This window comes from Drosophila biarmipes, chromosome X, assembly GCF_025231255.1.
Source record: "Drosophila biarmipes strain raj3 chromosome X, RU_DBia_V1.1, whole genome shotgun sequence".
Taxonomy (NCBI): Eukaryota; Metazoa; Arthropoda; class Insecta; order Diptera; family Drosophilidae; genus Drosophila; species Drosophila biarmipes.
Window position 1 is genome coordinate 25,487,317 of NC_066611.1, and position 26,246 is coordinate 25,513,562.

At 33.9% G+C, this 26,246-nt stretch overlaps 2 protein-coding genes across 19 annotated transcripts in view; one reads left to right on the forward strand and one right to left on the reverse strand.

The window, feature by feature from the left end:
* Nucleotides 1-5: 5 nt before the first annotated feature.
* LOC108024170 (neuronal acetylcholine receptor subunit alpha-7) lies at nucleotides 6-19,567 on the reverse strand. Of its 14 annotated transcripts, none has more exons than XM_044093600.2 (16): nucleotides 19,258-19,567; nucleotides 16,028-16,390; nucleotides 15,860-15,962; nucleotides 15,591-15,730; nucleotides 15,345-15,389; nucleotides 15,130-15,239; nucleotides 14,867-15,047; nucleotides 14,699-14,774; nucleotides 14,316-14,510; nucleotides 13,198-13,284; nucleotides 6,431-6,540; nucleotides 3,675-3,829; nucleotides 3,326-3,442; nucleotides 2,988-3,141; nucleotides 2,614-2,757; nucleotides 6-2,544 (listed from the first exon to the last, which is right to left on the reverse strand). In XM_044093600.2, the coding sequence occupies exons 3-16, from the start codon at nucleotides 15,951-15,953 to the stop codon at nucleotides 2,536-2,538; spliced, it is 1,617 nt and encodes a 538-aa protein (XP_043949535.1). In that variant the 5' UTR covers nucleotides 15,954-15,962; nucleotides 16,028-16,390; nucleotides 19,258-19,567; the 3' UTR covers nucleotides 6-2,535. The 14 variants fall into 14 exon arrangements, 10 of the variants coding, with proteins under 10 accessions (XP_043949535.1, XP_016949476.1, XP_050741981.1 ...); XM_017093987.3 differs by having other exon boundaries at nucleotides 15,860-15,966; XM_050886024.1 differs by adding an exon at nucleotides 18,948-19,053 and having other exon boundaries at nucleotides 15,860-16,390.
* Nucleotides 19,568-24,333: 4,766 nt separating this feature from the next.
* Nucleotides 24,334-26,246, forward strand: part of LOC108024267 (uncharacterized) — a 104,912-nt gene continuing 102,999 nt past the window's right edge. For 3 of the 5 annotated variants that reach the window (XM_044093589.2, XM_044093594.2, XM_050885993.1), the window contains exon 1: nucleotides 24,334-24,802. The gene's annotated coding sequence lies outside the window, so the exon portion shown is untranslated. Of the gene's footprint in view, nucleotides 24,803-24,859; nucleotides 25,370-26,246 lie in introns of those variants that run through there. The other 2 variants (XM_044093590.2, XM_050885994.1) reach the window with 1 other exon arrangement.

The following is a 26,246-nucleotide window of genomic DNA, read 5'->3' on the forward strand; positions in this document are numbered from 1 at the left end:
CGATGTGCACTAGCTAAAATGTAAACATTTTATTGTTTCCAGTTTCGATCTTACATACTTTTTAATCTAGATTTTTTCGGTTCTCATGAATTTTCTGTTAACTTTTTGCTGTTTTAATTTTAGTTTTAAAATGTGTTAAATCTAACTTGTATTCTAGCTTCCCTTTTTTTTGGAATTGAAAGATACAGTCGAACTTCGATAACGCAAACCACCAGTCGCCACCAAACGAATTCGAGTTATGGAGACTGGGCGTGGTTAATGTGTAGATTTGATTTGGCGTGTGCTTCTAAAATTTACGCTGCCAATAAAACTAGTTCAACTTATAGAGCCTTCGAGCTAGGAAAGGTTCAGTTATGGAAGCTTGACTGTAATGATATATTTTTCTTTCGTATTTATGCATATTTGCGATCCTTTCTCTCTGAAAACTATATTCCTTTGAAATATCTTTGTTTAACGCTCTTTATATTCGGCTTTCGTTGCTTTTGACACTCTTTTTTCATTTAAAAATAGTTAACTTTATACTTGTGTTTAACATTATCATACAATTTTAGCTTATGTTTTTCAAAATTATGTTAGCTTCTTTAAGTCCAGTACTCAGAAAAATATGTTTGCTAGCGAAAAAGTAGTCCCACTTTTTTATAGGCCTTTCTAAAGTGTGAAAATTATTTAGAAAATCAATCCGCATTTATCACTTAAAAACTCTGGTAAAAAGGCTAATAAGCGCTTTAAATATATGCAGAGTCTACATATGCTATAGTCGCCGATACATTTTTTATTATTTACGAAGGCGAATTTCAAGATTCAAGAATAAGCTGAATTTCATTGGACTCCAAATCGGCCACACTACCATTTATATAGCTTTACTCATGCTCTAACTTTCTACAAACCCTTTTGATTTCTTGGTTTTGCCAATTCACTATGCTCGGATAAAATTATTTTGGCGCCTATTATTGAAGCACCCGTTAATATTGAAGCACCGTTTAACCGCTGAGGAATCAGCAGGAAAGACTTGACGAAAATGGGTGTGATATAGTTATTGGCATCTATTATTTATATAGTGTTTTTTGTCTTTTCTAATGGCTAGCAAATATTTTTCCATTTTCTGTGTACTGCGCATATCTTCTTAAAATGAATTCAGTGTTTATTTGTATACGAAATTTCATGTTTCGTTTTGCATATTTGCAGAGTGCAATTCGTTAAATTTAGCAAGTATTATCTTTTCAATAGTATTTCGTTTTATCACAACTGCGACCTCTGTTGTGTAACTGTGTGTTTAATTTTGACGGATCGTAATTATTAATGAATTTATTGTGCGATCATTTCACTTAAATGACATTCTTGTATTGAAGTGTAGTTTCAGAGCGCGGAAAATTTTTACTATTCACTTTTGTATTCGTTCAATTTGCATTTGTTGTGACCTTGTTTTATATCATAGCAACACAGCTGTAAACAGTTCTTCAATTCATTCAAAATTGAATAGCTTGGGAACAGAATAGAAAGGGGAAATTATAAATCAAAGAAATGAAAATGCATAACAAAATTTATGTGACTATTGCATACATACTATATGAATACTTATTGCTTCTTATTTCTCCCCTTTTTAACAATAGTGTGAAGCTGTATACATATGTATATCCTTAAATGTCATTCTCGAGTCGGATAAATGTTCTGTCGCTCCTCCATTTAATATAGAGGCAGGTGGATTTCCATCTACGAGTGCTTTGCGATTTGGATTTAGAAACCTCTGCTTTGAATCTAATGGGCAAATAAAAATGTACACGGCAAAGTACATTTACGCCCAGAAAGTTATTGTATTATCCCGACTCTATTATTTCGTTTTTTTTTTGTTCTTTCTTATTTTTATACAAAATGCATTCACATACGTACATACGTTACTATCTCAATTCATTATAATATTTTATAACCATCAGACACATCTTAAAATATATAACAAGGAAGAACGCTATAGTCGAGTGCCTCGACTATCAGATACCCGTTACTCAGCTGAAAGGAGTAAAAGGGAAATGGAGATGTATAAGCACCAAAGCAATACTTTAGGGCGTGGCACATTTTTTATTAGGTTAGTCGATGAGACTAACACATTTCAGTTAAAATTTGAATTCATTCATAAAAACTGTAGATTTTCGCGGATTGTGGGCGTTAGAGTGGGCGTGGCACCACCGCTGATTCAAATTTGCGCTGCACAGGAAGCCCAGGGACAGACGGACATGGCTAGATTGACTCGGCTTGTGATCCAGATCAAGAAAATATATACTTTATGGGGTCGAAAACGCTTCCTTCTACCTGTTACATACTTTCCGACGAATATAGTTACCCTTTTACTCTACGAGCAACGGGTATAAAAATGTTAAATAGCAAAACTTGTTGACTTTCAAAGTATTTCAGTTTGAAAAGCTTAGGTTTGGGTTGTTGAATTCATTTTGCTCTTTGTTCCTAATATTTTTGATTGGCTTCATGTATCATATACTTCACAATAAACAACAAACTTCTGTGTTCCCTTCGCCGCATTTCCGCTTACGGGAACTGCAATGAAAGTAGCATTGTTATTGTGCTTTTCGGAATATTTGAAAAACTCTCAGATGTAGGACTTACAATGAAATGTGGTGCTGAAAATAGTACAGCAAGGGTTGCGATTATAGTAAATAAAGTGAAAATAATAAGGCACAAACGATCGACGACCATGGCTGCAAACTTCCAATCTCGTGTTATGTCGCTTGTCTCGTCTTCTTTTTTTAGCTGGGGAAATGTAATAAGAAAGGTAAAATTAATCAAAACGTTGATTTTAAGAATGTTTCCTCTAGGAAACATTAAAGAAAAGAAGTTGCAGTTTTACTAGGAAAGAAAATATTCAGTATTTTACTAGAAACTTATGGACGTCTTAGAAGGGTATTTTAAAATAACCCTTAAAACACCATCGAAATAATCTCCATTATATCTCATAAATGTGTTTTGAGCACCAGACTGACCTGCTCCGTTATCCAACGCAGTTCCTTAAGGATCAGCGCCAGTTCGTATTCAGCAGATGAGGTCAGACAGGTGTGTGAAATGGCTTCGTGCAAACGCCCGTCGACCACGGGGCCAGCTGGACCCACTGGTCCCACGCTGCCGTCGTCCCCTTGCCTATGGATTAACTACTTTTAAGACATTTATTGTACACCATAACTTGTTCTTACTCCATAATAAGTGGAACGTGCTTTTTGTTATCTAGTAGCAGAATGCCTCACATACTATATTTAATTTTATTGTTGCTTTATGTACGTGTTATACCTGGTGTCGATTGTTTAAATTGTGGTATTTTACCCACCTGTACATCGTCCTGTAATAAGTAGGCTGGTGAGGCAAAGTCGCACTGGCACACCGATGATTGCATCGGAAATCATCGTCTATATCGAGAACGTTGGCCAACAGAGACTTGGAGGATCTGTTGGAGTTGGATTGAAATATTTTCTTTTAAAGGACTCTTGTACCTTCAAGATGTGTGTGTGAGGGCTTCTAAAAATTTATATACATACAAGGGTGCAACAGAAATCATTAGGAGGTTTGAAATCACTTCTAAAGGTGCCTAAAAGTATACTTTTAGACACCATTATACAAGATTAAAAAAAACCCTTATGATTTCCTTTTAGAGCCCCCGCGAGACTGCCCTTCTTTACCTCTCCTTGAGCTCAACATTTTGTATCTGTTGCTTTTTCTCGCCAGAATTAGATGAACCCGATGATGAGGGCGGCGGCGGACATTCGTAGCCAACCTGTCCGGGTCTTTGCATGCGCAATATGCAAGGTAACCAATAAAGGAATATTACTCTTATCTGTGTGTGCGAGTTCGACAGAGAGACGGAGTGTAGTTGGGTAATGCGTTTAAAAATAATAGCAATACGAATTTTTAGTATTTTTTTTAATATGAAGGCCGTTTAGGTTTTGTTTTTTTTTTAGTTCATGATAAGTGTTAATTTTTTATCGTTGTTATCTCAGGTGCGTTTTTTTTTTTGTGTTTTGTAATGACACGTTAGTGACAAAATTTTAAAGAAAATTTTGTTAAGGTAGCATGAAAACGATGGATGAACAGAATGAAAGTTGTTTGTTTTTAGTTTAAAGATTATTTATCATTTCCTCATATAAGTATTTATCAATAATTGGTTTAATACATTGCTCGTTGTTTGGTATTCGTGATTTTTTTTTTTTTTTGGGAAGAGCGATTATGAGGGGGTACGATTGTTTTTTTGTTGTATAGGTTAATTCGACACGTGCAATCGTCATCGTTGTTGTTGTGGTCGCCGTGTTGATATTTCAATTTATTAATGTAGGTTTTTTTTTTGTTAAATAGTTAAAGTAACAGAGAGAGATAGAGAGATACACATGTAGAAAAAGGAAGATATATATATTTATATATAGAGAGAAACAATTGAAGAGGCAATTGAGTTGAGTTATTTGCGTTGAAAGTAGTTGAGTTGCCGGTTTGCGTAGTTGTAGTTGTTGGCCAGAGTTTTTGTTGAAAAATAAACATTTTTGTGTGATTATTGATGCTGTTGTTGGTAGACGATTTCTTAAGTATGTAAGTTACTATGTGTATTTGCACGAAGAAAATATACAAATTAAGAAAATCAAGGAATATGAATGAAATGGCTCTAAACATTTGCAAAACATTATACTTGGTTTTTTTTTGATGGTAGAATCGATATTTATAGCAACTAATAAAGTTAAAAATTGCTAAGTATACGGTTTGGAATTAATTTTCTGTTTTTCGAGAACTACATTCATTCTTATTTCATGATCTACATCTCATTGGCTTTTTCTTAAGTAACATGTTTGGGATTTTTTTTCTAAACTCTCGAAAACGTTAATTGAAAAGCTTACTTTGTTGGATAAGTAATACTTTCTTAGCTAGGTATAAATGCTTAAGAGTTTTAAACCAATCGATTTTAATTCTATTTTTTGTTCACTGTTAATTTATAAAAATCAACTTTGGATCGACTTCATTTTTATGATGATAGTTATATTAAAAATAAGAATTTTTGTCAAAATTTTTCAATAAATGCCTGGATTTGCCAAGATCGGACAAAGTAATCCTGTAAAGTAGAATATACAAATGCTTCAAAGATATATGAGTAATATAAATATAAATAAATAATAATGTATTTTTAAAAAAAGTTGTTTGACAAAGTGAATGACAAGAACATATTGGTTTTGATAATTAAAGGTAGAATAAAAATGTAGTGGGGAGATTTTTAATGTTGGTATTCAAAAAACGTAGATTTTAAATATTGACAAAATATTCCCCATAAGGAGTTCGTACTAATAAATATTTTTTTCTCGTATGAAATTCTGTTTTTAAAATTATTGATTAAAAAACCGATTATAAATTTGGAAAGCAAACCCTATACCTATGCGGAAACTGAAATTTTTTATTATTAGTTTTATTTGAACATACATGGGTTATATTTTAAAGCAAACTTCGCCCAATTGATTTTTTAAATTAGTTAGTTTAATTTAAAAATAAACTAAAACGTTCATGGTTAAAGAATTCCTTTGTGATGTTTATGAAAAAGAAGAAGGTGTACATTTTTTGTTATATTAATTCAGTATGTAAATAATATACTCAGCTTATAGGACCTACATCTTATTAAATGAAAATTAATTTATACTCGATTTTACATTACTTGGGTATAGGTCCGATTGATACGCTTTAATCTAAAAATTACCCAGGTGTGTAAGCGTAGTATTTAAATTTGTTGGAAAACCGCCGATTTTAAAGTGTATTAATCGCTTTTGATCATTACAATTAATTGCCAATATGTGTTGTTTGATTTTTAATAATTGAATTAAATGGTCGTGAGAACACAAAATCGAAGTTGGTCGGATTGAAATGCTCTTTTAGCAATCAGTATGTTTAAAACTCTTAAGAATATGGGTTTGTGTTTATTTAAGTATATGCGTGTATGGACAGTGTCCATTGGACACATTGCTGGAAAGAATCCTTTTCTTACTATTTAGGAAGTTTAGTGAGATTTTGTAGAAGACATATGTATACAGATGGGCAATTTAATTTTTGTCTCTCATGCTTTGCTTGAGTATTATCTTGCAAGTCATTGGGTAAATTGGTGAGATTGAGTTTCGGGTGTCTTAAATGAGCGAAAAATGTGGGTTGATGCAAATTTATGTTTTTTATTATTGGTATCCTAGATATTTACAATTAAATTGGTTTAAAATGATTTGTTTATTTTGGTAAGCCAAAACACATTTGTAACAAACAATAAATATAGAAATGTTTAGCAGTGGAATAATGCATTAAATTGAAACAGAATCAATATGTTGTGATATAAATGTGTTGAAAAAAAATGATACATATTGTTCTGTTTTTTTTTTTTTTTATACAATGTATAGTAAAGTTAATTTGAATATAAAAATATTACCCATTCACTCATTTCATGCGTATCTGGATTTCTATGATGATAATTGAGGATAAGTATGGTTGACACAACTGATGAGGCCACCATAAACATAATGCAATTGAAATAAGTTCCTAGAAGGACACAAAAATTACACAAACTTGTAAAAAGTATTCGATTTGTTTACATTTTTTGTTTTCTTAACCTAATTCCTAATCGTTCACGCATAAAGAGATTTATAAGTGTAGGTGTGTTTGAATTAGTGTTTGCTGTAATCGATTGTTTTTTCCTTTCCACCTGTTCCGATATCTGATTACAATAAAGTTGAAGTACAAAGATTGCACATCCACCCCTGATTTAAGGAACATTAAATGAAATCAAATCCTTTCTAAGTAAGTTTATAACACTTGATTGGTTTTGTAAAAATAAGCTAAACTGAAACCATATTTATTAAATGTTGGAATTTTAATGTTAAAGACAAAAACCAACAATTTGTTAATTGTCAAATATTTTTTGGAAACTGGAACAGGTGGCGATTCACTTTCTACTACTTTCATTAGTAACCAGATACTGAATTAAGGCTGAATATATACTTAAAACAATAAAGCAAAAGGCACTTTTTTGTTACAAAAAAAAAACCACTCAAATATTAACGAAGTCCTAACCACCTGCTGCTTGTGTGTGAGTGCGTATAACCACTGTAAAATTATCTGAGTGTCGCGGGAAAAGTAAAATGTGTAAGGAATATGTATGTACGTGAATACAAAAACAGTATGTAAAGGTCTGCCGGGGTATATTTTTAGCGGGCCCTTTAAAGCTCATTTTTGTACACATCGATAACATGTAGTCAAGGAAAAAGAGAGGAAAAGTCACTTCTGCAACATGGTAGGGGAAGTCAAGGAGGCGAAATCGTTTACGATACTCTGGGGATAGCAAAACCTTCGCAGGGTGGGCTTTCTTTCCCTTTTGAATTAAAACTTGGGCGTGTAGGCGGAATATTAAAGAAGATTGTTCAAGAAAAAATTAACTAAAAACTTCACCACCTGGCCCTCACAGATGGCATCCATTCCACATCCCGCAACCACTAACCAAAAGACAAACAGCAAAATTAAACTCATCAGTGGCTGACATTCCTTAAGCTGATTGGTTCAAGGAGTCCAGCCAGTATTTGAGTATCTAAGCATAAATAGTAACTAGCCCTGGGCTATCGCTTTCAACCTAAGGTAAAGTGATGTCAACCATTTTATTTTTTTTTTCGTTATTAAGTGTACAACCAATTATCCGCAATCATCATTTTATTTTAAAAATCGAGATCTAATTGGTAATTTTCTTAATAATTGAGTTTTTGTTAAAGACTTAAGAACATACGATTCGTTGTTTTAATTGTTTTTTTTTTTTGTGTTAAGTTAATGTGGGAATTTAGATTTGGATGCTGGTTTTTATGAGTTTTGTTAGAATGATATTAATACATCTTTTTTAGATTAATTTAGGCGTTTTGGATTAACATTTATGTTTAATGTCATTTGTTTGTATTATGCGCATTGATGAAAAATAAATGTAATGGTTTTCTAGAATATGCTGTAGGTTTTTTCTACATTTCTCATTTTTCAGTCTACAATTTACTCTTCATATGTTATTCAAAAAGAGTAGTTTGCAATATTAAATATTCTGAAGCGGTCTAATTTTTCTTTTCAATTGAGGAGAAATTTTGATGTAAGTGGTTAAGGAACATGAGAATTAAACGCTTATGGGTGTACATTTTGGCTAATATGTTTCTTGGGGCACACACGTTTCGCTAAGCGTATGAATTGCAAATATTCTTTCAAGTATACTTAGGAAATAATTTCTTTTCTAAAATATTCAATAATATGCTAATATACAACCAAAGAGAAATCTTTGACATTTTTATAAAATACGAAACATTATTTTGAGTCGAATTAATAAAAATGAGTGGCTCAGGAACTTCTGAAACTAAAAATTGTTGCAGTTCAATGATGAACAATTAAAAAATCGCCTTACAATTTTAATAGTTTTTGTCCGAATATTCCAGTATGGAATGGGATTTAAAAGAACACTTAAAATAAGCTGAGCTGGAAAACCATCGATGGCACTATCAATTTAATATTATTATTATTGACGTTGAAACAAGTGATTTGTTTTTTCAATCCATCGATTATTTTTGGTAAGTAAAATGTCTTTAGAGGTCAGAAAGCTGCAAGTAAGCGCAAACAATTGCAATTTTAAAATCATAGAAACCCCATAATTGAGTTAAGTTAAATTCTCAAACTTGTATCGTTCGAAGACTAGATTTATCGGAGCAAATCATCCTTTGGTTTAAGGTACCTGACAATAAGAAAACCTCTACCTTCAATTTTTTTAACTTTCTAACAAAAGTATTTAAGCTTAAGATTGGGATTTGGGCCAGACACCAAAGTTTCCCCAGCTCTTTAGGGTACTCAAGAAAATCAAAATTTGTTATATATATTTGCCCGTACTAATCAGTATGATTCGCGAAGACAAATGATCTTTAAGATATGTATAAATGTAGTTTTACGGAAAAGGTTGGCAGAATTCCAATACCAGTTCATAGGGTAAGCATAACATAAATGATTACTTTAATTATTTTAAAGCAACATATATTTGTTGAACAATTTGTAGTTGTCTGGGAGAGTTATATGATATTATTGGTGTATTTTATATACAAGTGTGAGGAACACTCTAGCCTATGGTGTATAATACTGTGAGAAAATTAATTAGTATGAATTGTCAAAAAATGAAAACTAACACAAAAAAAGATTTGTATATCTTTTATTGTTTCACAACACTACTGACATTTTAAAGAGACTTGTAAAAATAAATTAATAAAATAATATGAAATAGCAAAAAAAAAGAAAAAACTGCAGATAGATATAAAATGGTCTGTGGTACAAAATAATTTGCGTATTTCTTCCTTATTATATAGATCGTTTAGATACCCGCATGTAGGATATATGTTGCCACCATAGAAAAAAATTTGTTGTTTAAATAGAAACTTTAAATCTCGTTGAATTTGTGGATATGTTTTCATAAACACTTTGTTGTTTGAAAAAATATATGGTTTATAAAGGGTCAGGAACCCTTCGTTCTACTCTTTAAACAAATAATATATGTATATATTAAAGGGTTAAATATATAGCAAATATGTTAGAGGTCACTCATCTAATTACTTCTTTATAACCAAACCTCCTTTTCTCTTTTTTAAATTAAATTAAATTATTTCCCGTTTTATATTATGTACACTGTTTGTTTTGTATATTGATCAAAATAAAAATGTAAGAGACAACATTTATATAAATACCATTTTGAATTTGGAAGCATGTACCGGATTTGAAGCTCTAAAACTGTTTAAAAACGAAAGCACAACATTAACAAAGGAAATGTTATTATTAATTTGTTACTTCATTTCAACTCGCACTTTGTGTTCTTAACGAGTATTATCAATATTTTGTATACTCAAGAAATATGTTCATGGAAAAGGAAAGACAACATCTGAACAAAGTACGACATGGTGAAATCGTCAAATCTTTTAAATGCTTATGCTGATGTTAAATGAAATCAAGACTCATGTGCATGCTTTTTCCATGTCAACCGTCGAGATAGTCACATAACAGCTATTATATTACGGAAAACAGCAAACGAACAACAAACAGATCTCTCAACAATTATTTCAGGTTATTTTGTATTGCAGTTTTTTTTTTTTGCAAAAAAATAAATTTTCTGAATATTATATGCGACTATTCAGTTGACTCTTCAAGAGTTTAAATGAAATGTTATGGTAACAACAAGATTTATTGAGCACATAAACACCAAAGGGTGGTCGAATGATGCAGATATTTTTTGGTCTTTTAGGTGTTCCCACTCCGCGAAATAAAATAGTTATATGTATGTATGTCTAAAGAAATTGTCGTCTAATAATAATAAAATAATCACCTGTCAACATTTTTTTAAGGTCTGGCTTCTATCACTAAAGTAATAAATGGTGCCTGAACCCGCATTTTAGTACTACTCCAGGACGACGTTATATCAACGATTTTTTAAAGAGTAAAACTAAAATTATATCAAGAGAAACAATGAATTAAAATTTTTAAAATGAGCAATATTCCTTAATTCTTTTTATAGGTCACAAGTTGGTACTAACAATATGCACGAATATACATATATGCCGATGAAAATATGATAAAACGGCAGACTTACCCTTTTAATATTGTGCAACGAGAGGTCTCTCAATTGAAACTTTATTATTTTATATTATTTTCAAACAAAACACATATGTATATATTCGTGCACTATAATGGTAAATTATTGATTGGATACTAAAAGGTACTTAAACGCGTTTCTTTTGGTACAATAATAATTAAAAAAGAAACATTTACAAGCATGATAATTAAAAAAAAAATTGATGAATTTTCAGACTAAGTTTTCATTGTATTTAATTTCACTTTACAGAACGTGAATTATTTCATATATATGTCGATCAGTTCTCTTTGCTTGGTGCTTGGTCTGATTTCATTTGGGAACGTTTTCGGTGCCCGTAACTTCATCCCCGTTCAAGATTCTTCATATTTTCTAAGGGGTAACAAGATGATCTTTTTCGTCAAATATAAAAGTTTTATTTTAAGCAAAAGTTGCGTAAAAGTTGGGCAACGTAAGAAAAATAAATATAGGTAGTTTAAATTACTCAGATGAGTTCAAGTATGTGGAAATTCTGCCACCTTAATCGTTGCGAACTCAGCTTCCGTTAAAATCCGTTCCTATTTCAGTTTTCAGTTAGTATAGTTAAAAAGTTCATTTTCTGGCGCAGATGGATAGAACAAAATAAAATCCTTAAAATTGTAATAGTGTACTCTTATTATTCGTGTTTCTAAAATACATATATAAGTGTGAGTGATTATGTATTGGGTTGTATTTGCGTGGCTTAGAAGGGTAGGAAAGGGATAAATTGATTTCATTTTGTAGAAACCAATTTCCCTCAGTCCGAAGCTTGACGTATGGAAAAGTCAGGCGGGCATTTGTGTTCCTTCATGCCAACAAGAACATTTTTTCGCATACATTATGTGGTAGTGGTCCTTGGGAAATCTCACTGGCGAAAACCAAAACTAAAAAATGATTAATTAATAAGAAATCTAAAGCAGAAACTATACCTATAAAGAACTGGAAATGAAACGACTTTTTCAGATTTAAAGAAGTAAAAAAATCAATTTTTTTTTAGAATTTAATTTACAATTTGCTATTTAATTGCAAACGAACTGAATACAACATAATAAAAAAAACCTGAATTTTAAATAGCAGGCAGAAAATGAAAATTCCTCTTCATAATGTTCTACTTCCGCCGCATACAAACGTTATACAAATACTGAAATTTATAAAAACGAATATTTTATTTCATAAAATTTTGTATTTGAGTTGTTATAATTACTACTATATATATGTTTGTTTTACTTTGGTTACTGGACCCCGCTTTGTAAATAAGTGTATACATTAAAGAATTTTTAAAAATATGTCACTAAATGTGGAGGAAAAGCCGTAGAATAAAAAATGTTACATGTTAGGTATCATGCATTGAAAATTTTTAAATAGGTACTAAGCTCTTAAAATCTTTACGTGCTTGTGAATAGAAGAAAACGGACATCTACGTGGCATGTCCACAAAATTGTTCACTTGTATCTGCTTGAATTGAGTTTCATTACTTATACGTGAAACCTATCGGGTATGTGTAATACAAATGGGGACAATCTTTCACTCAAATGAAAGCCCAACGAAGATGATTTAGCCATTGAAAACAGCTTACGGTGCGGTGCGACGCGGCGCCCCGCAGTTTTTACCGCGTAGACAAGTTTGCACGTAATTAAATGGAAGCCCGCACACTGCGGCGCGTCTCGGTTCGATGCAGGGCGTTACCGCGTGAATGCTCAAAAAAGCATTCATGCGACGTTTGCCGCTCCGATATCTTTTATTCTCGGAATCTTTCGGCTGATATTAGCGAAATATTGGTTTCTCTGAACTGAAACTAGCGGTTCGAGTGCCTCCTCCTATCAAAATCGTGGTAACCGTATTTGTTGATTAGTAAAAAAAAAAACAAGAAAGAAAAGAAAATAATAAATGCTATATTTAATTATATTTTAGGATGGACCTAAACAAATGTGGAAAAAAATGTAGTCATGGTTTAAATCAGTAAAAGAAACTTCGTAATAATTGATAACAATAAACTTCTGTTTCGCTAGAAACCGGGACTCCTTCGATAAACAAAACCTACTAGTAATCTTTAAGTACCAATTTTAATTAGGATTTCCAAATCAACAATTGAGTACCGGGTATAAATATGTATCATCAAAATCTTTAACCCAATCCAGCCTATTAACGAACCATGCTAGAAACGACATGCTAAAATTTGTTCATGCCTGTATGAGTGGTATGTACTTATGCTTGTGCTTGATAGGTTTATTTTTTGCTTTTAAAGGGATAACTCGATGGATATGAATTTTTTTTATCTTGGGAAGCTAAATTTCAGCCCTTTATGTGTGCCCCAATTCACAAAGATAGAATTTCTTGATAAGAAAGGCAAAAGATAAAATTAGTGAGGTATTTTTAATTTTTTTTTTTTTTTTTTTGAACGTTGACGCGAAAGCTGTGCGGAGAGAAGAATCTTGGATGATTGCTGAATGAGTTGAGAGTGCGTTAGTTTAGTAGAAACTTAGTCGTAGACTTAAATTTGGGATGGGGGTGGGCCGTAGTTTTGGCCACGATCTACTTACCGAGCAGCGGCACCGCATCAGAGGTCGCCGGCATTGTTTCCGCTACCATGTTTAGGAAGACTGTAAGCGATAATAAAATTGTGACTCCTAAATGGATTCATTTCGGATGTTCACATATGTGGAAGAGTCGATTCAATAACAAGTATGTGGAGTAATTTGCAGCACGAACATAAGCGGCATGGAATTAAGATTAAAGTTAATTTAATTAGTCATTTTGTTGTAGCTATTGTCCCATGATATTTACACATCAAATACGTGCACTATTACGATTACGGTAACAAAATATTATTGTAAGAACCGGTGGTCCTGTCGATTCCGCTCCTTACGGTCCTGCAGGTCCAATACATTAAGCCAGGATTGTCTTTCGTTTCCATTGTCACTTTCTTTGTTGCCTTCAATAAAAAACTACTACCGTATTTCCTGCACTGAACCTCAACCCCCTTAGCAATATGAAATTTTACAAGCTTTAAGTACGCGATCGGGGCTAAAAACCCCTTTTATACTCAGTACACCACTATAAATATAATATTTGTTTTAAGTGGAGGAAACTGACCTGATCAAGTTAATAATAAATATATTTAAAAACGTTGATCCATATTCGATTCAATTTATCAAGAATTTTATATAAAAATATTAAAGATTGTATATATTACCCGATCAGAATCATTTCCTTACTAAAGTCACATATATTATCACAAATATTATATAAATACGGCATCCGAGTTTAGCAAATAAAAAGGCTATAATCGAACATTCTCACGCTGCCTGAAGATTTGCTTTACTAGCATAGGAAAACAATCTAAGATAGGAACATTGGGAAAGAAATCTTTTGAGCATTTTTTTGTGGCTAGAATGAGTTGCAAAGCATGCAAAAGAAGATCTACATTAAATTCCAATAGATACACTCCAGATGCATTAGCATGTCTAAAAACAAAAGCAAACAAGAAGGAAAAGGTAGCATTTTAATTTGCATAATCTTTTGACTACTAGGTAAAAAGTTTCATTTCGTTATTAACTTGAATCAGTATATTTTCATTTAATTTAGTTTTATATTCGTGAACACAGAGATAGAAGGGCATAGAAGGGAAATCAGGCCAGAATAACTGGACGACACTTACCAAGCGAAAGCTTTTCACCAGAATCTGGTGGCAGTGTAAACCCTAGCAGTGCCATTGAGGCAATCAGTACGCACGGCACAATCAGATTGAAAAAATAGTACAATGTTTTGCGTCTTATCAAAATGGCGAATGTTATGTCAATATAAGGTTCTGGGCAGCAATTATAGTAGATTTCATTTCGTTTACCGGGCACACCTGTAGGTTTGAGTTTGGTATAGTTTAAAAGTGTATTTTTTTTTTAAATTACATGAGATTAGTGGATGGAGTAAAAAAGAAAATGTTTATTGCTAATTAATAAATAGTATTTAAATATCATTGGTCGTAAATAAACACATCACATAACATTTAGGAGATTATCACTATTTTAAGTTGTCTAAACTTACCTAACAAGTCCCATTCGCCATTTGTTATAAAGCTAGAAATATCTCCTCCTGCTTCGTCTTGTAATTGCAAGTCCAACTGCAAAACAAAATACAATTAAATGCGTTTATTTGAAACAAAAGAATTTTCAAATTTAATATAATTAAATTTAAGACATAATTTTTAGTTACCTGAAAACCATCGTAGGTCCATGAACCAAACTTCATCTCACATCTTTGATCGTCAAATGGAAACCACGTAATATCGATCTTACATGTAGATTTGAATATCCCTGGAGGTACGTACAGACAGCTTCCATTGTTGCGCACCACTACATTTGTGGCATATGTTCCATCAAACCCCTCATCCGCACTAAAAGAGGCAATAACAAAGGCTATTTACTAAAAAGTACTTTTTCAGTAATTACCGTTCTGGGAAATAAAAAACTGATTACCTATTGTACATTAAAACATCCGGTTTCCATAAGCGATGTGGTGGAATTCGAAGATCACGAACACCGCCAAATTCACTGGAATTCCATCGAAGATTCATGTCATTCCATTCCTAAGGTAATAATAGGAAACAATTTGAAAAAATAGATGTCCAAGTTTAATTTGATTTTTGAAAATAGCTAGAGTTAATTTTTTACACCGTAAATTACAAACATACCAATTTGAGCCAAATATTTGTAATTAGTAGTTGATTTTTTTCGTCCTGAAAAGAGGAAAAAAAGAGATTAGCGAACATGTTTTAAACTAATTTTATTTTAATCCTAATTTAGTTAAGTAATCATAGGAACAACTTAATCCTTAATTGTATATGAAAACGGGGAAAGCTGTGCGGAAACTACCATATAATGTCGGTAGTATGAAAGTGCGGATCACTTGACTCATGCGTATATTGGTCCTTACTAACCACATCTATAATCTGCATGAGTGTTAGTCCGAAGCTCAGTTGCAATGGATCGGATTCGTTGACCACCGGACGTTCTAAACTGTTGTAGTTGTCCAGAAGGGCGTGCAACAACCGTTTTTCATGGGGTCCAGCCGTACAAGCTAAATGTATGGAGAGTTAAAAAGTATAGGACAATGATTCTGTAAGTTTTTTTTTCGGATATTTCAACCAACACAGAACTTGGTGTTTTAAACGAGGAAAACGTCTAATTAGCATGGAGACACCCTTACCTGGTATCATAATAAGAAGTCCTAGGCCATAAACCAGCATCTTACCACCGTTAGCTGGGGCTTCCGGCAATGTGTGCGGCTGTGGGAAGCTCATGTTTGTTTCCTGACTGGAGCAGAATGGATTGTCCAACCGACTACGTGATTGCTTCTCCATATCTCTTACTTTACCTTTGGAATCCGATAATCAGCAACAGCACCAGACTGCTGACAGATGTTTGGGCACAGAAGGTAACTAGTAAGACTCAGCCTCCTTTAAGTTCACTTCCATAGGTTTGCATTTTCCTTGTGGTCCTCCAATAAGTTGGCGTTGTGGATAATCGAATTTATTTGGCTACATTTACTGCTCTCATGCATTGACTTTCTTTTAACCATATGTTTTTCGTTAGCTTTCGGTTTTTGATTGATTTCCCATATTGTTTCGCCTCGCAATTGGTTTTGGTGTAATGTGTGTTCCTTAGCTCTGATTGTAGATTTCTTTCTTACTTGCAACAATATCAAAATATATTTACACGGCGATCCATATTGGACAAGCTGTAAACAAAAAATAACATTTTTATTGTAATAAGTAAAGCAGAATTATAGAAATTGTTGATATTAAGAACATTTATAAGAAGCCTATTGTCCCTTTATTTCTAGACTTTGAATAAAATGTATGGTATGTGCGGGGATTCAAAGATTAGGTATTAGCAAATGAATATAATAATGGGAGAGATTATAAACATGTAACCAAATTGTTTTCTCAGCTTGCTTAGCAGTTTACAAAGACAATTTATAGATCACTACTTTTTAAAATGTTAATTTAATTGAAAAATATATATATTATTTTTGTGTAGGCTTGGGAGCCGGTAAATGTCTAATTTTGGCGACTTTGATTTTATTTGTCTCACTCGGGCAAATAAAATATAACCTTGCCTGTTTTACTAGAATATTGTCTAAATTGACATGTAAACATTTGTTCTGTGAATTTTTTATTTTATATATTTTTTTGCTAATTTATAGGCGTGTTTTCAAAAAGGTATTTCAATCTCAAAAATCTCCACATAATTGGTATTAAACTAATAATAAAATATTACTAAAAGTCGGAAGCAACGCAAATGCAAAACTTTTCAATTCAAGTATGTTAATTCGACTAATTAATATGAGCTGAGTTATGACAGGCAGTAAAGAAATGCTGGTAGCCAAAAAGTGCAATTTGTCAATGCCAGAATAATACGTTCCCATTTGTTTAAGGCAATGGAACGAATCTATAAACCAATAAAACCAATTTGAAGATAAATAATCTTATTTTTCCCTTTATGTTGTTAAACCATTGCAGAAGATTTCATCATATTTCTATATATATTATTTGAAATAAAGCATAATAATAACTTAAAGAGCAAACATAATTAATATATATATATATTTAAATTGAATGCATAATATATCTACTGCATTTTTGTTTTACACTGGATTTGTGTTGAAAACTTTAAAGCGATTTTCCCAAAACTCACGTTTTCAAAGTCGCTGCCCAACATAACTTTAAAACTACATCACCGATCCTTTTAAAATTTTAAACACCATTTCTGTACATATTTTGCACGGCAACATTTATAATTTTAATTTAACAATGACCAATTAGCCCAACAAATTGTGTTCTTCACTTCAAAAAAATTCAAAAATTGGATTTTCAAAAAAATAACTCGACAGCGTTACCTGGGGATACTAATTATCTAACGGTTGAACTTGAATTTTTGGATTTCTGATGATCCAGCGCGGACTTCTGAAGGGCACCGAAATTCGACTTTTTTCGAGACAAGTCAGAACAATTGCTACCATTGCCATATTTTTGAATATTTGTTTGTAAAAATGTGATTGGACCTTCTTCGAATGTGACATTCGTTGAATAAATAAATTTTAACTGTGTCTTCAGGAAAAAAATCACAAGAACATTGAATTTTTTGTATGCTTTAACCTTACCTCCCTGAGTAATCAAATATTCAATCCTTGTTTTTCACAATAAAGAATTGAATTTTTAAAATTGAATGATAGCTCTGTACCGAATAGCAAATTATGACATGCTAAATTTATTGGATAACATCTTTAAATTTGACAGGGCCGTAAAAATCCAGCGTAGGTCCATTATAATTTGGGTCTGACCAGCTGGTCCCAAGCGAATGTCGCAATAAAAACCCTGTTCCCTCGGTAAAATCCCTTTAGATATCTACGTTTGCGTGGGTAAAACGGCGCTGTCTTCTTCTGTCGTTCTAAGCCTGTAACTTAAAATGAGCAATGTTGTATTAATTTGAAATAAAATGGCTTCACATCTACTTCAATTTGCATAGAATTGTAATTTTTGATAGCAATGAATTTTTTATTTAATCTAAGCAAAAATACTCTTTAATTCTAAATAAATTCGATTGTTTTTAGCTAACTTGTAAAAACTATTTAACGAAATTTTTGTATAATGAAGTCCTTGATAAGATTAGTTAAAAAATGACTTGACTTGTTGACTTTTTTGTTTATTCTTGTGCTGTGCAAATGAATAACAGCCAAGAAATGCACTTGAGCTTTAGTGTTTTCATATCCGCTACTAATATAGCAAAAGTAACAGGTAAAAGACAGAAATTCGACTATATCAGTGTCCAGAAACCTCCGGAGATTTTCGTGACGGATATTGGAAATCCGAACGAAACTTATAGTTGGCCCCATAATTTATATGTTTATTACCCTTAACTAACAGTCAAAACAAAATATATTGACCTAATCGAATATATTCATAAAATTTGACTTAAGATTTTTTTCAAGCCTATTACTAAAACCCGAATAAAAAGCAATTAATTTATGCATGGTTTGTCGTTTACAAATTTTTTTGTTATTTGCTAATTGATTGGGTGGGTGTCATTTGGAAAGGACTATTAATGACAATCTTTTTAATAACATTTCATGTGAAGAAATATGTATTTATTGCATTCACTAGTTGACAAACTTGTAAAAAGATAGCCATTGGCTTCTTTCTTAAAAATATTATCAATATATTTTATGAGTAGATTTGTTGCACTTTTTTTCACATCGACATGGATATGATAACGAACTTTCCTCCAGTACTCACCAATCAGAGTATATGCACAGATTCAAAAATATTCATAGCTCCATTATAACTAATTATCCCCTTCCGCACCTGCGATAGCGTGGCCAAAAAGTTCGCTTCAAAAACACTAAGACGAGTGATTATTTTTCTAAAATTTATATAAAATAAATGGGGATAGCATTGCTGTTGGCCCTTGCACTATGTACCAGAAGGTGTTTTTATAATATTACTGACCGCTTGTTCCAGGAACTTAACACAGATTTCAAAGAACTTGGGACTTTGCACTTAACTTGAACGAAAAAAAAACAACAAATATTACATATATATACACCTTTAAAAAAAGTTGATCGGCCTCCTATGATGATGATTGATGGGGATTTCATGGCGCGCTTCAAGATTTCTCACTGATTTCACATTCCATGCTAATTTCGAACATTTTCTGCGCTTTTGTTTGTGTGCACAGCAGAGGTGATATATTCTTGGGCTTTGTATCTTTTTGGCACACCACGAGACGGGACTTGCTCGACCGATTCGCTCACGACCACGCACTCGACTGAATGTGGCTGTGATAGCGATACCGCAGAAAGTACCCAAGTATCCCCAGCTAGCACAACAGCATTTCCACACGAAACGTGCTCGACTTTCCAACTGCAACTGACGGCTGACTCCGAAGCGACACGTGGCCCCACATCGTGCCGGTCCTGTGACCTTAAACGACGGCTAACAGGGGTCCTTCGGGGTCCCTCGTAGCCCCTCGTAACCCCTCTTAGTCCTTCGTAACCATCGACATCCGTCGGCCCCTACTGTTAGCTCAAGATACGTTTTGAAATGGACCAAACAGTACAGCGCACGCCTTGCCGGAACGCGAATGTTATGAAAAGTAAACAAATAGGGTAGTGTGTACAACTGCCTTTTGTTGATTAATGTTAAGGATGCACTGGAGGGCACCACGTGGTCTCCAGTCCAGAGCAGATTCGTTTGTTGTTATCCCGCTGCCAATGGAAATGGTGAAAATGCCAATGGAAATTTTGTCCTGTCCCCTTGGGGACAGGCAAAATATCTGTTGCCAGAAACTAGACATACTTTACCCCTTCAAAAACAATCTAATTAAACGAATGTCAAACGATTAATCAGGTAGCTTAGAGGGGAATTGGTAGTCCTGCCCAGACAGGAAGTTTTGTCAGGTGGAAAGTCAACTTTCTGTCAACGCTTTACGGGTATGGTACACTTGCAGAAAGAACATAAATGTGTAAAATTTGTACTGATACACACGAAACTCAAACACAATCAACGCTCTGTGATTTCTATGGCACCTTTAATATAACGGCCAATTTAAGTGTTTTGGCCGTTTGTAGGCGCAGGAAGCCAGAAAATCTCCTTTCAAATCTTAAAATTCTAGCTTCTATACAGAGAGACGAGCAGAAAAATATTGCTAGATTGACTCGTTGTCTAGGGAACTTGACCAAGAATTTATATATTTTATGGGGCCAGATTTTAAGAATAAATAATAATTTCACTAGATTTTTAAACTATTAGATCCCTAAAACTATCTATCCTTAATTGTATTCCCAAAATTTGTTTCATATGTATCTATTTCAATGGTGTGTACCTCAAAAACATTACCCCTGAAAGCTGTTATACGCATTTCTTGGCAACCAACGGAATCCACAATGAAATTAATAAACGTAGCACAGGTCCCACAAAAAGTTTATTCTCCTCAAAGCTTTTAAAATGTATGACACTCTACAGTTGTCAACCAAATGTATAGTTCCAGCACCAAAAACCAAAATTATGTATTTCGAGTCTTTTACCACGAAAATTTATATTCATAAAATAAATGTTATGAATTCTGACCATAAAAAAACCATGTATAAAATGCCATAAAACTAATGATGTCCTAAAACCATCTGAAATTTTTATATCGCAAGCTTTTTATGTCATATTTTTCCAATTGTCCCAGAAAATACATTTATGGGTCCTTATCGGAAAATGTATAGAAAACTCCAGCTTTAAACGTTGCTCATACATCGGGCTGCTTCTTTCGTCTTTTAAGCTCACTAAAGCTCTCCTGAAAGCCGCTTTTTCACATCTAAAGCTGATAAGCTTTTTAGTATTTGTAAAGGCTTAAGAAACCCAAGTAGAGCTTGAAAATGCTAGACTTTTATTTTTTAACCGACCCATATACATCCGAAATATTCTTTACTTAACATTTACCCAAAAACCTGTTTTTATTCTGTAAACTTTTTCGAATCATGTTTTTACTCTCGGTTAAAAAAAAATTTGTATGTATAACATAAGGGAATTCAGAGACAAACTCATAAAGGTATCGTAAATCTGGGTTGAATTTTGGTATAGACCATTAGAGAATTGAATCACAAACTCAAAGAGGCATCCCACATCGAGATCCAATTATTTAAGTTATGGGATCAAGGAGGGCAGTATTGGGGTTCTTCTTTGAAAGCCATTGAAAAAGGGCTACATTTTTTACCATCAATTGAGAGAATTAAACCACAAACTCATAGAGATGTCGCACGTATAAATCGGGATCCAATAACCAAAGTTATGCGATCAAGAAGGGCAGTTTTGGGGTTTTCTTTCTGAAACCCAATGGAATTATGGAAAAATCGAACATGAAAACGGGTTCAAATTTTTACCCTCGTATAAAAAAATGATGTAGAATATTAGAGAATTCACCCACAAACTCATGGAGATATCCCACATCTAAATCGGGATCCAATTACTCAAGTTGTGAAATTTAGAAGGTCAGTTTTGGGTTCCCATTTTGAAAGCCATTGGCAATACGGATAAATAGGACATGAAAATGGGTTAAAATGTTGAACTTCGTATAAAAGACAAAATTTAATGTACAATATTAGAGAATTAAACCACAAACTCATAGAGGTATCGCACGTCTAAATCGGGATCCAATTACTCAAGTTCTGAAATCTAGAAGTTTAGTTTTGGGTCCCATTCTGAAACCCATGGGAAATACGGAAGAATCGAACATGAAAATGGGCTAAAATTTTGACCCTCTTAGAAAATAAATATTTGAATGCAGATTTTTAGAGAATTCAACCACAAACTCATAGAGGTGTCCCACATCGAAATCGGAGTTCATTAACTGAAGTTATAAAATTTGGAAGTTCAGTTTTGAGTCCCATTCTGAAACCGATGGGAAATACGGAAAAATCGAACATGAAATGGGCTAAAATTTCGACCCTCTTAGAAAATAAATATTTGAATGCAGATTTTTAGAGAATTCAACCACAAACTCATAGAGGTATCCCACATCGAAATCGGAGTTCATTAACTGAAGTTATAAAATTTGGAAGTTCAGTTTTGAGTCCCATTCTGAAACCGATGGGAAATACGGAAAAATCGAACATGAAAATGGGCCAAAATTTCGACCCTCTTGGAATATAAATATTTGAATGTAGATTGTAAGAGAATTCAACCACAAACCCATAGAGGTATCCCACATCGAAATCGGATCCAATTATGAATTTATTAAATTTAGAAGGGCAGTTTTGGTGTTCCTTTTCTGAAAGCCAATGGATTTACGAAAAAACCGTACATGAATATGGTCTAACATTTTGACCCCCCTTTAAAGGTTTTAATGTAGAATATTAGAAAACTCAACCACAAATTCATAGAGGTATCCCAAGTCTAAATTGGTATCCAATCACTTACGTTATGCGATCCAGAACGGCAGGTTTGGTGTTTCCTTTCTAAAAGCCATAGGAAAAAGGGAAAATTTGAGCAAGAAAATGGTCTAAAATATTGGCACTCGATTAAAGGAAAAGTTTTGACCTACAATTCAATTAGAGAATTCAACCACAAACTCATTTAGGTACTCCACTTTCACATGGAGATTAAATGTCTCAAGAATTAATGAATTGCAGAAAAAGTTCTGAAAAAATACATAAAGCTGTCTTTTGAAATAGTATATAGTAATATAAATAGTTCTGTATACATAGTAAAACTATGTATGCCCCTTAAGAGAATCATTATTTTTTATTTTTAAAACAAAAAGTATAATTGTTCATGAAAAGTAAACTTTATTTTTGTTCTTTGTCTGAAAAATAATTGAGGCCCCAAAATAACAAAAATTTACAATTTGCTTTTCAAAGTGTTGTGAAGTTTCGGTCCATCCCAGCAAGCAATTTCCATTGCGGAATATACTATTTAGTGCCTTAGGAAGTTGAAGTTGAAAGTCCCCTGGATGTCAGAATTGCGTTTATCGCACTAGAAAAAGATATCTTGAAGACTTTTTCCCAACCCTAAAATGTTTAATAGTAATTTATGTTTACATATTTATCAATATTTTCATTTTTTGTTATTTGTTTTACTGTACATTTAGTAATGCTTTTACGAGTTGTAGCCATGGTCCTTGGACGTTTTTTCGTGCCATTTAATTAGTTTCTGGTTCCGTAAAATGGAAAATCAATAAGATCTGCTTCTAATAAAAACAAAGAAATTATATTATTTATTGTTTGCTATAAAACATTTAGACATTCAAGTAGAGTACATTAAATATTGATTTTGTCTTGACTTTCACGGCAAGTATTGTACTTTCTATCTTATTTGAAATGACGACATGACATATACGGCATATACGTTCAAAATATAATTAAAAAAATAGACTACTTACCAAAACAAAATATTTTTCAGGCTTATTTCTATTTTTTATTTAGCATCCAGACGTAATTCGGAAAATATGTTTTTTCTGACATATTTTGTTCTTGAAAAATGTCTTTTTGTCATACGATAGTTTTTTCATCGGATTGCTTGCAGGGACATCGAGCACGTTGCATTCGACCCGGCTTAGTCCGGTTCGATGCGGCTCGGTGTGCTCTCAAACAGATCTGCCTCGCAAGTCGCACGTAGCACATGTTTGGATTCTGCATTTACCTAACATGTTAGCATACGCCATGCGTGATATTCATGGCTGACTTCAAAAACTCTTCATGAGCTGACAATTTTAGGGATTACAAAAAGGATAACAATTTAATTTCATAGTTGTTTTATGTTCAAAGGTGCACAAAACGACCAATCAAATGGAGAATCGTTTATGAATATTGCTCAAAACTTTTCAAAATACAAATTTTTGAAATTAAAAAAAAAAAATTTTTTTATCATCAAGCCTTACCTCATGTTAGTTTCTGTTTTAATTTTACCAATTCGAGTTGATGCACAGAACTGACTCTCCCCACAGTGCACGGTAACATAATGTTGCATTCTGAGGTCTCTGTGAAAAGGTGTAGGGGACGCAGAGAGTGAGCGAGCGGGCGAGTTCGACGGTCGCTGGTGGTGGCCGCAACATGCGATAGTGGTTGCGATAGTATCGCCGCGCTCGCAACGCGTGCAGGCGAAACCTTTGTTTTGCGGGCGAGCAGTGTGATTCCAAACGCCGGTCGCGAAGGTTGTCAAGTGTGGCCAGTCGAACAGGCGAACGTCGAGCGTTGAGCGTCGAGCGCACCACCCCCGCAGCACACACACACACGCACAATAAGAGTCGCAGTCGCGCCGAGTGCGGGAAGTTGCCTCTGGCCTCTGGCTTTTCCTCGCCTGCATTTGCCTTTGCCGCCAATTGATGGCCAGCGGAAAAAACACGAAAGCGAAACACGAAAAGTCGCGAGTCGAGTGTGCCGCCGCGTGCGTCGAGTGTTATTAAAAGAAGAAAAAACCAACACGAGGGTGTTGCGGCCCGCGAGTGCATTAATCACATTCTTTTTTTTCGGTTACTTGCAAGTGAGCGTGAATATTGTCCCTCCGCCCCCGACCCCCAACCACCTTTACTCCACCCCCCGCCCAAAGGCGACTATACGTGGAAATAGCGGAGTACGGAGAGCCCAGAGATCAACACAAAGCGAGAGGTAAAGAAAGAGGAGAGCGAGAGCGAGAGCGAGAGAGTGCACTAAGTGAGTGGAGTGTTTGTGTGCAAAAGAGAGGGAGACAGAGGCGGTGAGCGAGTGCAAGTACTGGCCGAGTGTGCCAGTGTGTGTGTGCTGTGTGTTTGTACCAGTTGAACCGGTTCGACACTCATCTTCGACTTACCTGCAAAGACAACAACAGCAACAACAGCTTGGAAAAACATGGAAACTGAAACTGAAGCAAAATGCAGCATCGCCAGCGACAACAACAACAGTAAAGTGCAGCTGCAGCAGTTGTAATGTCAAATGAATCAAACGGACTGCATCATTTGCGTTTCCGAGAGAAAGAAAAGAAAGGAGAAGCTAGGAGCGAGACAGCGCAGCAAAAAAAATACATATGGTTACATTACACATGTGCGCATGCATATGAGAAGTGCGGTCTTCGGGTCAAAGCCATTAACCGCAAAAGCCCGTAAACTCCCCACCGATCAGATCCAACTTGCGATTAACCCTATGTTACACAGAGGTTAAAACAAGACCAAAGACACCAAATTTATGCCCGTTACTAAGGTATACATATATTTTGTTGATCAGGATCACTAGCCGATCCGATCTACCCATGTCCGTCTCTTAGTCTGTTGTCCGTCCGTATGAGCGCTGAAATTTGGGAAGCCATAAAGCTAGCAATTTTGGATTTGCCATACGGGTTCTTGAGCTTCGTGCGCATCGCAAGATTGTTTCAGCAGACAACAAACTAAACCTACATTTTTAAATCCCTTACAAAAATAGTAATAAGAGTGTGTTTTATTTATCAATGTCTATCAATTTTATGCCCGCTACTAAAGTATACATATGTTTTGTTGATCAGGATCACTAGCCGATCTGATCTATCCATGTCCGTCTCTCAGTCTGTTTGTCCGTCCGTATGAACGCTGAAATTTGGGAAGCCATAAAGCTAGCAATTTTGGATTTGCCATACGGGTTCTTGAGCTTCGTGCGCATCGCAAGATTGTTTCGGCAGACAACAAACTAAACCTACATTTTTAAATCCCTTACAAAAATAGTAATAAGAGTGTGTTTTATTTATCAATGTCTATCAATTTGATGCCCGTTACTAAGGTATACATATATTTTGTTGATCAGGATCACTAGCCGATGCGATCTACCCATGTCCGTCTCTCAGTCTGTTTGTCCGTCCGTATGAACGCTGAAATTTTGGAAACTTAAACCTACAAACCAAACTTAACCTACATTTTTGAATCCTTTACAAAAATAGTAATAAGAGTGGAACATACGCTTTGCTACTTGTATATCTCTCTCACGACTGTAGCGTTCTCTTTTGTTCAAGATCAATTTAAAAAATTTATTTAATTATGTTTCAATAAATAAAGTTAAAATCCTTAATCGAATGTTCAAAGAGCGAAGATCCATTTCTTATTAGTCTTAA